This window comes from Schistocerca cancellata, chromosome 1 (assembly GCF_023864275.1).
Source record: "Schistocerca cancellata isolate TAMUIC-IGC-003103 chromosome 1, iqSchCanc2.1, whole genome shotgun sequence".
NCBI classification, from domain to species: Eukaryota; Metazoa; Arthropoda; class Insecta; order Orthoptera; family Acrididae; genus Schistocerca; species Schistocerca cancellata.
In genome coordinates, this window is record NC_064626.1 from 1,252,298,530 (window position 1) to 1,252,315,550 (window position 17,021).

The 17,021-nt window shown below is 38.5% G+C and overlaps 1 protein-coding gene across 1 annotated transcript in view; it reads left to right on the forward strand.

Moving 5' to 3' along the window:
• LOC126094923 (Down syndrome cell adhesion molecule-like protein Dscam2) overlaps nt 1-17,021 on the forward strand; it is an 873,814-nt gene that overhangs the window by 716,486 nt on the left and 140,307 nt on the right. The window contains exons 20-24 of the mRNA XM_049909573.1: nt 5,206-5,339; nt 5,483-5,553; nt 8,325-8,429; nt 8,524-8,662; nt 14,693-14,839. Coding sequence (XP_049765530.1) covers nt 5,206-5,339; nt 5,483-5,553; nt 8,325-8,429; nt 8,524-8,662; nt 14,693-14,839 — 596 coding nt within the window. The remainder of the gene's footprint in view (nt 1-5,205; nt 5,340-5,482; nt 5,554-8,324; nt 8,430-8,523; nt 8,663-14,692; nt 14,840-17,021) is intronic.

The following is a 17,021-nucleotide window of genomic DNA, read 5'->3' on the forward strand; positions in this document are numbered from 1 at the left end:
TCTTGTTCTAAAACTTAATGCTGCCATTTTTACTATTTGAACGGTATCTGAAATGATCAAACATTTGACATGAAAATTGGTCTACTTTGCTTATTTTCATTCACTTATGTCAAATGGTATTTTATGTTGGGGTAACTCTTCCCATTCTGAAAGGATATTTTTGGCTCAGAAACGGGCAGTTCAGGTGATAAGTGACGCAAGTTCATGAACCTCTTGTCAACCCCTGTTCACAAGTCTGGGTATTTTCACATTGGTCTCCCAATATATATATTCCTTATTGTCATTTCTTGTTAACAATATTGGCTTATTCCCAAGAATAAGCAGCTTTCACTCAGTTAATACTTGGCAGAAATCAAACCTGCATTTGGATCAGACTTCCGTAACTCTCGTGCAGAAAGGTGAGCAGTATACTTCTGCAACCATTTTCAATAAGCTACCATTAGAATTCAAAAATCTTAATACACGTGCTTTCAAATCAAAACTGAAGAGTTTCCTCATGGGTCACTCCTATTCTGTTGAGGAGTTCCTTGAAAAATTAAGATGATTCTTGTTGTGTTGTTGACTGCGTTTACTTAAACTTATGGCTTGACTTTTTCCAGGTTCATAAACATTTTATTTTTATCTGTTATTACTTTTATGTTGTAATTTCATGTACTGAAAGTTCCACGACCTTGGAGATTGGCTCCTCAGTTTGGTTCTACGTGTACATAAATAAATAGATAAATCACATAAAAACTACATACACTCTGGGACCTGACATCACATGTCCTGCATGTGATTCATACTGCACATCTGTTAATTGCTGTTACTATCTTAATAGGCATGCTGTAAGGCGCTACACCTCATCATATTAGTTTTGCCATATATGACAGATTCCTTTAAGGTTTTGCAAAAAAATTGCTCTTTGCAGATTTGATTTCTGAAGACTTTTTTCCAATGGGGAGGGAGGCAACTGGCCCTTGTTGGGTGTGTGTGCATGAAGGAGGTTTTACAGAGGGAACAGTTGCAAGGATAGGAACATTTGGGTAAAGATAACAATCCGAGAAAGTCATATACAGGGTGGAGCGGAGTAAATTGCTTTTTTAGAATTCACATTGTGGGAACACTGTTGGTCGAATAGAGTAGAGTGGGCATGGTTAATAGTGACCAACGGGAGGTTTGTATTCAATTTTTGTTCAGTTGTAAAAATGCAGTGCATATGTGAGGAGCGTTCATTTTGAGTTGAAGTGTATTTCTGGAATTCCCACTCGATCATTGCAGTGCAGCGTGCTTTTCAGTCGTGATTTGCAGTACCCCCATGAGGACATTTTCCTGGACTGCAATCAATTTTAAATTGGGTAACTGCATTCAGCACAACAGGGGATGTGTCATCTGTACAAAGAGGACCTGAGAGAAGTGTTACAACAACACAAAATGTTGAATGAGTAAGAGCAGCAGTACTGCAATCTCTGAAACGCTCAGCTCAGAAACATGCACTTGCTCTTGGCATTTCAAGACATTCTCTCCACCAGATTCTTCATAATGAATTGAATTTTCACCCGCATAAAATGTGCATGGTCCAGCAATTGCCAGTACGGGATTATGTAACCCAAAGAACATCTTTTGAAGACATGCTTGCAACCATACCCCATGATGCAAATGTGTTCTTTTCTTATGAGGCACATTTTCACCTCAGTGGGTGTGTAAACAAACAGAATATGCAGTAATGGAGTGACATGAACTCCAGACAAATTCATCAGATCCCTGCACTCAGACCACATCACTGTGTGGTGCACCAATCACGAGTAGGCATCATTGGCCCTTACTTTTTCCAGGAAAATCGTCGTGCTGTAACTGTGAATTTTTATCATTACTTAACTATGCTGCAAGAGTTTTTCCAGCCAGCTTTCAAGGTGATACAATTACAGGATACCTGGTTTCCAGAAGATGGTGCCACTGCACACACAGTGGGCATTATCATGAATTTTTTTGAGGCAAATGTTTCCTGAAAGACTTCTCTTTTGGACGGGGGATCTCAACCAGCCTGCATGATCACCAAATGTAGCCCAATGCAATTTTTTTCTTTTGGGTTACCTGAAGTAAAAGGTGTATTGCAACCGTCTCAACACCCTGGAAGACCTACAGACCAACCTTGAGGCTGAAACTGCAAGAATACCAGAAGACATGCTTGAAAGAGTGCATGAGAATTTTAGAAAACAACTACAGCAGTGTATGGAATGTGAAGGTAGACATTTACCGGATACACTGTTTAAAACATGCAATTAGAAACCTCCATTATTTTCCAATATGAGAAAAATAAAAATGCAAGTTTTTAAGAGTTCATTATTTTTTTATTTCATTCCCAAATCAGCAATTTATCGCACTCCACCCTGTAGATTGACAAAGACGTTAAGGAGATTAGATAACAGTGGGTGGTATAGGAATGATATGAGGGGGAGATGATGTCATTTTCAGATATCTAAACCTACACATATGTACATACTCTACAAGCTACCCTATGGTGTATGATGGAGGGTGCCTTCTGCCACTACTAGTTATTTCCTTTCCTGGCCCACTAACAAATAGAGCAAGAGAAAAATGGCTATGTGCACCCTATGATGCCTAATTTTTCTCATCTTCATGATGCTTACACAAAATATACATTGGCAGCAGTAGAACAATTCTGCAGTCAGTCACAAATGCTGGTCTCTAAATTTTCTGAGTAGTGTTCTGCAAAATGAACATTGTCTTCTCTCCGGGGATTCCCAGTTCACAAAGCATTTCTGTAATACTCAAGTGTTGACTGAATCCACCAGTAACAAATCTAGCTGGCCATCTCTGAATTGCTTCAATTTCTTCTTCCAATTCAATGTACCCAAACATTCAAGCAGTATTCAAGAATGGATCACATTAGTGTTCTATATGCTTTCTCCTTTACAGATGAACCAAGTTTTCTTAAAATTCTCCCAATAAACCCAAATCAACCATTCACCTTGCCTACTGCAATTCTTATGTGCTCATTACATTTCAGATTGCTTTGCAACATTACACCTAGATGAGAAAGCCATAGCTTGACACACAGTAATGAACTGATGCATCCCAGAACATAGTGGTAATGTGTGACAGTGACAGGGTAGTGAGAGCTGTGTTCTATGGAGAGTGAGAGAAAGACACTGCCTGTGAGATTTTTTATGTACAAAATACGTCATGTAGTTGCCAGAGACACTGATGATGTAGGTGTTCAGTGTTTTGCTGCTCAAGCAGATATGTTTTCAGAGGATGCATAGGCTGTTGGGAGATAAGTGTTTATGAGGGAGGGATCACAACTATCAAAGTGAAGATACAAGCACCAAAATGGCTGCTGCACCAGAATGATTTTGCCCTCTGCCATATGGCATTACATAAGGGACAGCTGCACTTATATTATGTGAAAAGTGGCAGACCATGGTCACACCTGACTTTCCAGCCTGGATTGCCTTCTGCCAATGGATGGCAGACACAATGTGGGAATGATCCACAGTCTCTTGTGCATGTGTTATTTACAGATGAAGCATGCTTTACCAGAGACCATGTTATGAACATATACAATATGTACATTTGGGCTTATGAGAAACCACAGACACATCAGCAAAGATTTTGAATTATGTTTTTGCATGTGTCATCGGTCTGCATTTCATATCCTAGCTGACTGCAACACAAGCTAATCGACTATTCACAAGAACTGTTGCCTTGTGGAGCAGTTGTAATATGTTTGTCTTCAAGTGCATATCTGCAGTTTGGATCCTCATGGACTGTGTTATGAGGTGTTCATGTACTAACTCATAATGTCATATGAGAGATACCATTGGTTTCTGGACCTATGTTTATTAGAATTATTTTCTTGTTCATTTGTGCTGTACTTGCTCTTTCATTTGTATCTGCAGTGACCAAACACCCTAGCCTATTGCAGCTACAATTAAATATTTCATTTTATACTCAATCAGCAGTGTAGAAAAAAAAAGAAAAAAATAACATAAATATAACAGGAATTGGCAACGAGTTCTCGGGCTTCCAGCCGGGTGGCGGTGTCTTCAAACTGCGACGTTTCGACAAGTGACATACTTGTCATCTTCTGCTGAAGTTCCAAGCCTTTGTGGATGCCAGTCGCTTTATACCTGCGGCGTACGCCAGGAACGCACCAAGAACTGTCCAGCTCATGAGATGCGACCGGAATGCTCTGATGGAGACACGAACGGCGCACCCGCTTCCCCGTCCACCCCGCCCGCCAGCTCCTCTGGATACAGCCTCCCACGGCCATGGGGTGGGGGACACGCCGCAGGTATAAAGGGACCGGCATCCGCAAAGTCTCGGCACTTCGCCAGAAGATGACGAGTATGTCACTCGTCGAAACGTCACAGTTTGAAGACACCGCCACCCAGCTGGAAGCCCGAGAACTCTTTGCCAGCTGTATACGCCGGGAAAGTATACATTCACATAACAGGAATTGATTGTTCGATTAAGGTCCACTAAGCACACTTTATCAGAAACTCTACGCTGATAATACTGAATACCTTATATTTTTAGTACTGTCTCACAGCAAGGGGATACTTTCATTGGTCCACCATGTGACAAATTTTGAAGTGAGGGCACATTTTCATTGGGTGATCATATGAGTAGCCTCATGGTTGAGGGCACACTTTCATTGGTCTGTTGTATGTCAGACCCCCTACCAGGGCACACTCTCATTGGTCTTTCATGTATGGGTTTCAGTGGTAAAGGGACACATACAGGTTTTGGATCCTCACAGAATGGGATGACTAGGATGGTTGTTCCTGTGTATTCTGAGGTGTAAGTGGAAGGTAGAGATGTGCAGATAAAGATAAGTAAGGAGTTCTACAGATGAACTGTGAGCCCTTGTCAGAGGCCTACAGTTTTTATGATGTTCTTCCGGATAATAAGTATGTAAGGAATATGGTCATTAAGCACAGTTTTGTATGTCAGGGTATCAAGGATCTGACCTATTCCCTTTACTGCATTCTCTCTATTTTTCAAGTACCACAGTATTGGTGTGTGACCTATCCCTCATTCCAACCTGGAATTTTGCCTCCTGAAAGTAAGTCTGTAATTCTTGTAATTTAATATTTCCTCAAGTGAGTTCTGCTTTTGATGCACGAATTCATAGCTTTACATTTAAAATGTTCTTCTTTTCCACAACAGTAACTACATGAGTGAATGAAAATGTTTCAGTGCTGATTCCATGAGAACTGCAGTCATAACTGACTTACACCCTGCCACAACATACCACATAAGAATGCTTGCTACTAATGCTATTGAGGCCAGCCCTTTCACAGATACCCTCACTGTGAAGACACAAGAAGAAGGTAATATTTATTTGAAAGTGCTGTCTGAAAGTAGCAACTTTTTTATTCTTCTCTGAGTCTATTATCTTTCATGCATAATTTCCTAAATGAATCACACATTTTGGTTGTGAAATAAACTACTGCTTCTAACAAATGACTATCAGTTCCAGCTGCTCCACCACAGGACCTGAATGCAGAAACTATTGGTCCTGATGAATTGCTGATATCATGGAAGGTACATTACATTTCTCATGAAAGTAGGAGGAGTAAGAAATGGCAGTCTGAGTATCAATAGTATTTTTAAGAAATTGGCACAGAGGAACTAAAGTAGCAGCAAACTTCTTCTCACTGGTTTCTTTTTTTGAACAATGGGAAGTCCACAATGGAACAAAAACAATATGGACAGGGCAGATTGTTACCCACCACAAAGATAAGGCACTGAGTTATGGGCAGGCACAATGAAAAATAATGCTAAAAATTTGGAAGAAGGACTTTGTCTGAAAGCTTAAATATTTCTAGCATCCATTTTCATTGTGTCTGTCTACCACTCAATGTCTCTTCCATATGGTGTGTGGCAATCTATCCTTCCTATATTGTTGGTTTCTTTTTTTTTCACTTTTCTTGTAAGGTAGGCATAAGATTATATTTGTTCTAATGGAACCACATTACAATAGATTAAATATAATACACAACAAAATACTAATAAAAAGAAAATTAAATCAACATACTGTTTCAAATTTTTGTTGGTACAGAGAGAAAAGGAGAAGAATATTTGCAAATTTTTCAGCTCTTAAAAACACATAATACACTCAAGAGCCAAAGAAACTGGTATACCTGCCTAATATCTGTATGGCCCCTGTGAGCATGCAGAAGTGCCACAACATGACATGGCATGGACATGACTAATGTCTGAAGCAACACTGGAGCAAATTGATACCATGAATCCTGCAGGACTTTCCATAAATCTGTATGAGTATGAGGGGGTGGAGCTTTATTCTGAACAGCATGTTGCAAGGCATCCCATATATGCTCAATAACATTCGTGTCTGCAGAGTTTCATGGCCAGCGGAAGTGTTTAAACTCAGAAGTGTGTTCCTGGAATCAATCTATAGTAATTCTGGACATGTGGGGTATCACATTGTCCTTCTGGATTTGCCCAAGTCTATTGGAATGCACAATGGGCATGAACAGATGCAAGTGACCAGACAGGATACTTACATGCGTGTCACCTGTCTTAGTCATATCTAGACGTGTCAGGGGTCCCATATCACTCCAACTGCACATGCCCCACACCATTACAGAGCTTCCACCAGCTTGAACAGTCCTCTGCTGACATACAGGGTCCATGGATGCAGAAGGTTGTCTCCATACCCTTACATGTCCATCTGCTCGATGCAATTTGAAACGAGATTCATCCTACCAGGCAACATGTTTCCAGTCATCAACAATCCAATGTTGGTGTTTACTGGCCCAGGCAAGTTATAAAGCTTTGTGTCATGCAGTCGTCAAGGGTACACAAGTGGGCCTTGGCCCCGAAAGCCCACATCAATGATATTTCATTGAATGTTTTGCACACTGACACTTGTTGATGGACCAGCACTGAAATCTGCAGCAGTTTGCAAAAGGATTGCACTTCTGTCATGATGAAAGAATCTCTTCAGTTATCAATGGTCCTGTTCTTGCAGGACCTTTTTCCGGCTGCAGCGATGTCAGAGATGTTATGTTTTACTGGATTCCTGATATTTACAGTACACTTGTGAAATGGTCGTACAGGAAAATTCCCTCCCCACTTCATCAATATGTATGAGATCTGTGTCCCACCACTTGTGTGTCACCAACTATAACACCACTTTCAAACTAACCTTCCATTGTAGCAGCAGTAACTGATCTAACAACTGTGACAGACACCTGTTGTCTTGTACAGGCATTGCCAAAAAGAGGGCCATATTCTGCATGTTAACATATCTCTGTATTTGAATACACATGTGTATACCAGTTTCTTTGCTGCTCCAGGCTATAAGTTGTATAGAAGTGAAGTTAAGGCTGAGATCATTAATAATTACTTGATCCATTATTCATTATGTAATTGGTGATGCTGAGAATGTAGGCATGACAGTCCAACAAAACACTCCGAATGAGAAATATTGTACTGCCAAAGTATAAAATGGATTCAAAATCATTTTTACTGCTCTTTCCAATTTTCTTTAAATGTTCACAGTAAACAGCAGAATGGATGCTTGCATTAAATCTGTATAAATGTACCATCTACATGACCGTTATCAGGAAATTATACCATAAGTTTGGAATCATTTAAAGCTGTGTATTTTTATTGTATTTGAAATGAGACCCAGTTTCATGAAAACCTGATATTCACTCATTCATTCACACACAGTGTTCCATAAATCTCATCATGAAGAAGAATCTTTATGGGAGAGAGTGAAGTTGTCCATTAATATGCAGAAGCAGCCACTTTAGGCCATTCTATCTTAAACTTGCAAATGTACTGAACTATGGAGAAATCAATTAACCAATTCTTATGTTCACAACTTATTTAAAGATACTTGAAAATTTTTGCAAACCCTGAAATGCTGCAAATGATTTCCCCAGTAGTTCAAATTTTACCTCCACAGATGAAACTGATTTTTTAAAAACCATCTTTTCCCCATACCATGTTTATTATTTGTCATTTATAATCTTACTATGAAATTTAAGATAGGGCTCTCTGGAGGTCACATATACATGCCTATATTCCTCCTAGAACACACTGTGTTGGATTTTAAGGAAATTTTATCAGTATGTAATTACTAAATATATTCTCTGAAGGTTTATTTGAGCTACAGGAATAGTTCTTTAGTGTTCATGTTTTTTCTCGTGGCTGCCCAGAATGATCAAATATTCTTAATGCACATATATTCTCTGTTCTATATCATTTTTTCTGAGAATACTGATTGTATCATGTTCAAAAAAGAATATTGTGACTCATGGTGTCCTTTTTTATTTAAGTAGCCTCCACCACCTGACACTTGGAATGGAAATATACTTGGATACATTGTACATTGGAATATTCATGGAATGGCACCATTGGATACAAATAGTACAAACACACATCTGGTTAGTAAAAACAAGCACAATCCTTTGAAAGTTAGGAACTGTAGTAATAGCTAAGAACTCATACCAGTGCTACAATAACATTTCATGTTTCCAGGTAAGAGGTCTAATGACTACTGAGGCACGATTAAAGCAGCTTAAAAAGTTCACAAGATATGATGTGTATGTTCAAGCATTCAACAGTATGGGGCCTGGACCAAAATCATCTGCTGTCACTGCTACAACACGGGAAGGAGGTCAATTGCATTTAATTCTAATAGTCTTATAGGATTAAGAAGTCAGATTAACTCCTTCTCTTTCCAGTGTAGAGGCCTAATGAGGCTTGTTTCTGTAACTGCTGAACTAGCCTACAGTCCTTTTTTATGATTCTGTTTACAGTTACATTAAGTTTCTTGAATTAAGTGATTTTCCTGCAGCATGGAACTATTTAATTTGAAACAAACAAATAAAACCACTTTACATGGGATAGTGAGATTTTTCAGAAGTGCTTCACTAGCGACTTACATTTACTTTATCAATGTGATTTAGAACACTGAGTCTCTCATTAAATTATATGATAATGCTTTTTTTTATCTTAAAGTGTGGCCAAGGCATATTTAACAACCCTAAGAAATAACTTTTAAAGAAAATTAGATCATTAGAAATTCTGCCATTAGCTTTTAGGAACCAGGCGCAGAATCTTCTTCAACTTAGCAGCCCATCCCAATAATGATCACTTCTGCTCAGAGAGACAACAAAAGCCAACTTCAGGTTATTGGGGAGAGAAAATGATACATCTTCAAAATGTAACAAAGGGGAAAAATACAAATGTGGGTAAGCTACTGTGAACAATGTGGTGACTGCTTTATTACAGCTGAGATATACAAGGTGTAAATTTTAAGTTGACAAACCGAATAACAAAAAATAAGCTTCACACAAAAAATGTGTAGAATCCAAAGTTTATTATTTTCAAGGGGAACATCTGCTGGTGTTAAATGTAGCCCACCACCCCAGCCCCCTGGACGTGGGGCGGGAAGCAACTTTAAAATTTCAAGTGGGAACCCCCATTTTTTATTGCAGAATCAGATTCTACACAAAAAACTGTACATTTTGTCTTAAACATTTGCTTTGATTCTTGGTAGTTGGCACTGTAATTCAAGAAAATCCATGTTCTCATTTTTGCATGGAAATGGTTATGGATGGATAAAAAATACTTATTTACTTTGTAAATTTTGATTTGCTAAAACTAAAACTCTCCCTTTCTCTCTCTCTCTCTCCATAGGGTGGGGTTTGAGAGGGAGGAATTACAGTTTTTCAAATGTTGACCCAGATATTATTTTTTTCCACAGATTCAGATAAGTTTTGTTTGTTTCATGGTTATGAGACCACACAACTTTTAATTATCAAACAAATCATCTGACTAGCTAACTAATTAACCAAACATCCTACTTACTAATGATTGAACTCATTAACTAAAAAACTAACTGGCTCGTGAACCTAAGTTTTTATTAGATTCGGATTGATCACTATTGTTTGTCAAGAAGTCTCACAATTGGAGTGCTTGCCTAATTTGAGTCTTCTAGTTTCGGGTGGAAAAACGTAGAAAAAGACATTCATAAATTTATTGACTTAAATCATATTGTTCACACCTTTATTTTATTTTGGAATATCGTGGCTGTTATATAATCGACATCCCACACAGCCATAATCAATAATCGATGCTCTTATCCAGCCCTTGCTGATGAGCAGTTATAATGTTTAGGAATGCCACCGATAGGTCAGGAATGAGAAACCCGCCCTTTCCTGTAGTAAGACAGGGCTTTAGAAATAATAAGTATTAATGTCATAAACGCACTGTAACTTTTACCCGTCTGAGCATTCAGACAGCAATACATTGTTTCTTTTGAGCGACTTATGTTCAATTACCTTGTGTGACTGCGTTAACAGCTTTTGCTCGTTACCAGTCGTGTTTGATGTGGAGTTAGTATTACTAGGCGGAATTACACCTAGTGGGCTGCTTCTCACTTGTAGAAATTTTAACCCTACCTTTCTTGATGCCCCTTATCTTTCTTATCTTGAGATTAATATTTGGCATATGTCTGTGGAAGAAAAAATTGAGATGGTGTACATTTATGGAGAAAGTAGAAGAAATTTTGATGATGCAGTCTTGCTATATGCGCAGCGTTTTCCTGGCAAAGTACGATCACGGTCCTCTTTTGTATGAGTTATTAAACAATTTACTGCGGAAGGTAGTGTGAACAGAAAAAAAGAATCCATGCAGCTACTGTTTGGGGAAAAAACAATCAAGTGGCAGTCCTAGCTGCTGTGGCTCATAATCCACATTCAAGCACAAGAGAAATATCAAGGCAATCAGAAATTTCACCCATGAATGTTTGAAAAATCCTGAAGCTCCACAAATTTCATCCATACCCTGTATCCATGCATCAGGAACTACATGGCAATGACTTCCAAAACCATCTAACATTTTGTCACTGGGCAGGTCAGCGGATGCAAACATTGACTTTTCTCCGATGAGGCAACATCCACAAACCAAGGTGAAGTTAATTGCCATAACATGCATTACTGGAGTGAACAGAACCCACATTGGATTCGAGAAGTCAACCATCAGTGACCTTGGTCAGTTAATGTTTGGTGTGGTATAATTGCCAATAAACTGATCGGCCCATATTTTATCGATGGTAATTTGAATGGCAACAAATATCGGAACCTACTTGAAGATGAACTGCCAGATCTACTTGAAGACCTGAGCATCAAACTTTGACAAAATATGTGGTTTCAACATGATGGTTGACCAGTGCATTATTCATTAGTAGTGCATGATGTACTAGATCGACTTTACCATGGTCACTGGATCGGCAGTGCAGGTCCTGTGAATTGGCCAGCCAGATAGCCTGACCTTACCTTGCCAGATTTTTTATTATTGGGTTATCTAAAAGATATCGTTTATCAGGAAATGCCTAACACTCGTGAAAACATGATGTGAAGAATAAGAGACGTTTGCACTGAAATTACACCAGACATGTTATCAAGACGTGTGCAGGGATTTACAGGATGAGTCAATAAATGCATCGAATTGGAGGTCATCACTTTGAACATTTGATTTGATAAAACGGTGAGATGCAAGGGATTTACGGACAACAAGAAGTACAAAAGTGAGAGGCAAGGTATCTCACTGGAAACAAGCACCCCAAAATTCATTTACTTGCAAGTATTTGCAAATAATTAACAATAAAACAAAACCGATCGTTCCTTTTCAGGACCACCATATCTTAAATGGGAATACGTTCATCTTTAGTTAGTGAGTGGGTTAGTCTTTTCCTCAGTTAGTTTTTTACTTTGCTTACTCTGTGAGTTAATGAGTTCACTCATTAGTAAGTAGGATGATTGGTTAGTTAGTTAACTAGTAAGATGATTTGTTTGATATTAAAAGTTGTGTGGCCTCATGACCACGAAACAAACAAAACTCTTATCTGAATTTGTGGGAAAAAATAATATTTGGGTCAACATTTGTAAAACTCTAATTTCTCTCTCTCAAACCCCACCCTATGAGGATAGAAGGAGAGTTTTAGTTTTAGTGAATTGAAATTTATGAAGTAAATAAGTAATTTTTATTTATCCGTAATCATTTTCCATGCAAAAACAAGAAATGGATTTTCTTGAATTACAGCCCCAACTATCAAGAATAAAAAAAAAATGCTTAAGACAAAATGTATGTAGTTTTTTTTATGTAGAATCTGAGTCTGCAATAAAAAATGGGGGTTCCCATTTGAAATTTTAAAGTTGCCTCCCGCCCCACCTCCAGGGGGCTGGGGTGACAGGCTAATTTTAGCACCAGCAGATGTCCCCCTTGAAAATAATCAACTTTGGATTCTACACGTTTTGTTGTGTGAAACTTATTTTTCGAGTCATTCTGGTCTGTAAACTTAAAATTTACACCCTGCATATAAAGGCAGCACCCACCGCCATTGTACACATTCAGGCCTACTGCTTCCAAAGGTGATGAAGAGTTTGAAATGATGTATCCTGTGGTAAAAAATATTTAATTTGTTAGGGAGGCTAATTTAATTTTGATGGGGGATTGGAATTTGATAGGGTAAGGATGAGAAGGAGAAAGGAATAGGGGATGAAAAGGGGAGGTGCCTAGTACAATTTTGCATGGAGGACACTATAATCAATGTAAAACCTCAGTTTAAGAATCATGAAAGATGGCTGTGTATGTCGAAGCAATAGGAAATGACTGACTGAAAAAGGGGAATGGGGCACTATAAAAACAGAAGATAGATTAAAGTTGTGAAATAGTGAAGACAACAGAGGATCAAATAAGCAAAAACATACTTGGATAACACATGATATATGGAATTTAAATGATGAAACGGGAATATGTAGAAACACAGGAAATGAAGCAGCACAAGGGAAAACAGATGTGTACGACATGAGATTAACAAAAAGTGCAAAGTAGCAAACCAGGAATGGCTATAGGAGAAATACAAAACTGTGAAAGCTTACATGACAGTGGGAAAAATTATGCTGCCTATAGGAAAATTAAACAAACCCCTTGAGAAAAGGAGGCAACAGTGTAAACATTATGATCTCAGATGGCAAGCCAGTACTAAGAAAAAAAGGGAACGCCAAAAGGTGAAAGCTATCTTGAAGGTGAAAGGAATATATAGAAGAATTACACATGTAAAACAAACTTGTAGACATTTTTATGAACAGTGAAGAGGAAGCAGATTAAGATGAGATGAGAGATGTTATGATGTGAGAAAAATTTGGCAAAGTACTGAAAGGCATAATTTGAAACAAGGTATCAGCAGTAGCCAACATCTCCTTTGAATTATTGTGATCCTTTGGACAGACATCCATGGCAGAACTATTCCTGGTATGCAAAATATGTCAGGCAGGTGAAATACCCTAGACATTAAGAAGAATATAATAACCCCAGAGAAAGCTTTTGAATTTGTTAACTGGAATGCAAACTACAAAATTCTGAAGATAGCAGGGTTAAAATACAGGGAATGAAAGATCATCCAAATATAGGGTGCAAAAGGTTCTCTACAATAGAAATCAGATTGCAGTAATACAATTCAAAGGACATGAAAGAGAAGCCGTATTTGAGAAGAGAGTGAGACAGGGTTGTGGCCTATCCCCAAAGTTATTCAATCTGTACACTGTGCACACTGCGAAAGAAACCTAGAAGAAATTTGGAAGGAGAGTTGAAGTTGAGGGAGAAGAAATAAAAACTTTGGGGTTTGCCAATGATATTGTAATTCTGTCACAGACCACATATGACTTGGAAGAGCAGTTGAGCATAATGGATAGTGTCTTGAAAATAAGTTGTAAGAAGAACATCAATAACAGTAAAACAAGAGTAATGGAATGTAGTCCAATTAAATCAGGTGATGGTGAGGGAATCAGATTAGAAAATGAGGCACTACAAACAACAGATGAATTTTCTTATTTGGAGAGCAAAATAAGTGATTATGACCAAAGTAGAATGGACAGAAAATGTAGATTTGAAATTGCAAGAAAATCATTTGTGAAAAAAAGAGAAATTTGTTACCATTGAATGTAAATTTAAATGCTAGAATGTCTGATCTGAAGGTGACTGGAGGGTAGTGTTGTACAGAAATGGAAGACTGGTGATAAGCAGTTTATACAAGAAGAGAACAAAAGCTGTTGAAATGTAATGTTACAAGAAAATGCTGAAGATTAGGCGAGTAGAGTGGATAATTAATTAAAATATATTCCACTGAATCAAACTGTGAAAAAAAAATAAATCTATGGCACAACTTAACTAAAAGAATGGATTGGTTAATAGAACACATCCTGAGGTGTAATAGAGTCATCAGTTGGTAAATGAGGTAAGTGTGTGTTTGGGGAAGGGGGGGAAGAACTGTAGATGGTGACTAAGGTTTTACTACAGTGACCACATTCAAATGGGAGTATGTTGCAGTAGTTACACAAATATGAAGAGGCTAGCACAGGTGAGACTAGTGTAGAGGCCACATCAGACCAGTAACCAGAATGGGAACATCAACAGCAGCACCAAGAAAGGGAAAAAATGGTAATATTAAGTTGGGCATGTATCACAAAACAATACTACAACCACCTGTGTTTGTTATATGGAATCTCATAATATGTTATACACTGAGTCAAAATTCAAACACTGGAATAAACTTTTTTATTCTTATAAATATTTTCTGTCTCATTATAAACTAAATGAAACAGATAAGAATAAAGCATAGCTAATGTTCTATTTTGTATAGTTCCAGATGCTGCACCACAAAATGTAAGTTGCTTTCCCCTGTCATCACAGAGCATGAAAGTGAACTGGACTCCACCACCAGTACAACACCATGGGGGAGTCATACAAGGCTATAAAGTTATTTACAAGCCTGTCATCAGTGATTCCAGTAAGCTACATATAATATATTTAAGCATATCTTTTGTAGCCTATGTAAATGAAGTAGTAATCATAATACTTAGCTTCTTTTGAATTGTTTTAGAACATAGAAATACAGGAAATGTATAACAAGATGATCTCTCATATAATGGGAAAAAGCATGACTTTTTCATTTACCAGAAACTGTGTAATCCTCAGATTTACATAGACTGCATAACTCTCCATTAAGTCCAGATATATTTCATGGTCTTGTATCGTTGTTACCTGTAAAATGTAAACGTAAATGTCATGTGACGGGCTTCCCATCGGGTAAACAGTTCCCGCTACTTCGGTGACTTGTGTGTCAATGGGGAGGAAATGATGATGTTTAGGACAACACAACACCCAGTCCCTGAATGGAGAAAATCTCTGACCCAGCCGGAAATCAAACCCGGGCCCTTTGGATTGACATTCTGTCGTGCTGACCACTCAGCTGCGGGGGGTGTACATTGTTACCTGTGATTCCTATAAGAACATGCAAACATAGGGAAAAAAAGATTTTTCTGTCCAAATTTTGACAAATGTAGTAATTTATCTTCTCCATTCTCATCCTTTTACTCATTAAATTCACTACTAGCACCAACCTCATTTGAATCTATATAGTTAATAGCCTGTTTTGTGACAAAGCATAATTCAAAACAATGCAATGCTTCCACTGTAATGTAGCACTAATTGCAACAGTTAATGTGCTCTTTTAGTTCTTTAAAGTATGAGAACTGTTGAGTTTATGGAATAAAATGGGTTATGAAAACTCAAGAACGGCCAAAGCTATTTTTTCTATCACTCACAATACTAAATTCAGGAACTAAGGAACCTTCTACCCCACTAGCATGCTTACTAAATATATTCTGCAGAACAGAAACTTGCATTTCCCACTCTTAGTTCCATATATGGGGACAAAAAAAAAAGTGAAATTGGTGTTTCTAGCACAATAAAGCTAAATTAGTAATTTTTACAAAGTGTCACAAAATTTGGCTTTTTTCCAAATAAAATTTTTTCTAATATTCACAGCTGATGGTTACTGAAAGTTGAAACTGGATTTTGACTTCTTTCTCCCACCTTACAATGAATGTTCATTACCCGTACATGAACTATGAAGTGATGTCAAACAACAATAACACCGGACTCACGTTCTGGATGTGGAGGAGGCCCTTCCGGCAGCTATTGAACGCACTGGGTGTGACCGGCTGCAGATAGTAGCACATGTCGGAACGAGTGACGCCTGCCGCTTGGGTTCTGAGGCCATCCTTGGTTCCTTCCGGCGGCTGGCTGATTTGGTGAAGACAACCAGCATCGCACGCGGAGTGCAAGCTGAGCTTAATATCTGCAGCATAGTGCCCAGAGTCGATCGCGGTCCTCTGGTTTGGAGCCGTGTGGAGGGTCTAAACCAGAGGCTCAGACGACTCTGCGACTATAATGGTTGCAAATTCATCGACCTCCGTTATTGGGTGGAGAACTGTAGGGCCCCCCTAGACAGGTCAGGCGTGCACTACACACCGGAAGCAGCTACTAGGGTAGCAGAGTACGTGTGGCGTGCACACGGGGGTTTTTTAGGTTAGAGGGACCCCCCCTTGGGCAAAACGATAAAATACCTGACGGCTTACCAGAGAGGACATTATCATCGTTGATAAAGAACGTCCGTCCTCAGAGACCAAAAACAGGAAAAGTTAACGTAATATTGGTAAACTGCAGGAGTATCCAGGGCAAGGTTCCTGAATTAGTATCTCTTATTGAAGGAAATAGTGCGCATATAGTATTAGGAACGGAAAGTTGGTTAAAACCGGAAGTGAACAGTAACGAAATCCTAGACACAGAATGGAATATATACCGCAAGGATAGGATAAACGCCAATGGTGGAGGAGTATTTATAGCAGTAAAGAATTCAATAATATCCAGTGAAGTTATTACCGAATGCGAATGTGAAATAATCTGGGTTAAGCTAAGTATCAAAGGTGGGTCAGATATGATAGTCGGATGCTTCTATAGACCACCTGCATCAGCAACCGTAGTAGTTGAGCGCCTCAGAGAGAACCTGCAGAACGTCGTGAAGAAGTTTCGTGATCATACTATTGTAATAGGGGGAGACTTCAATCTACCAGGTATAGAATGGGATAGTCACACAATCAGAACTGGAGCCAGGGACAGAGACTCTT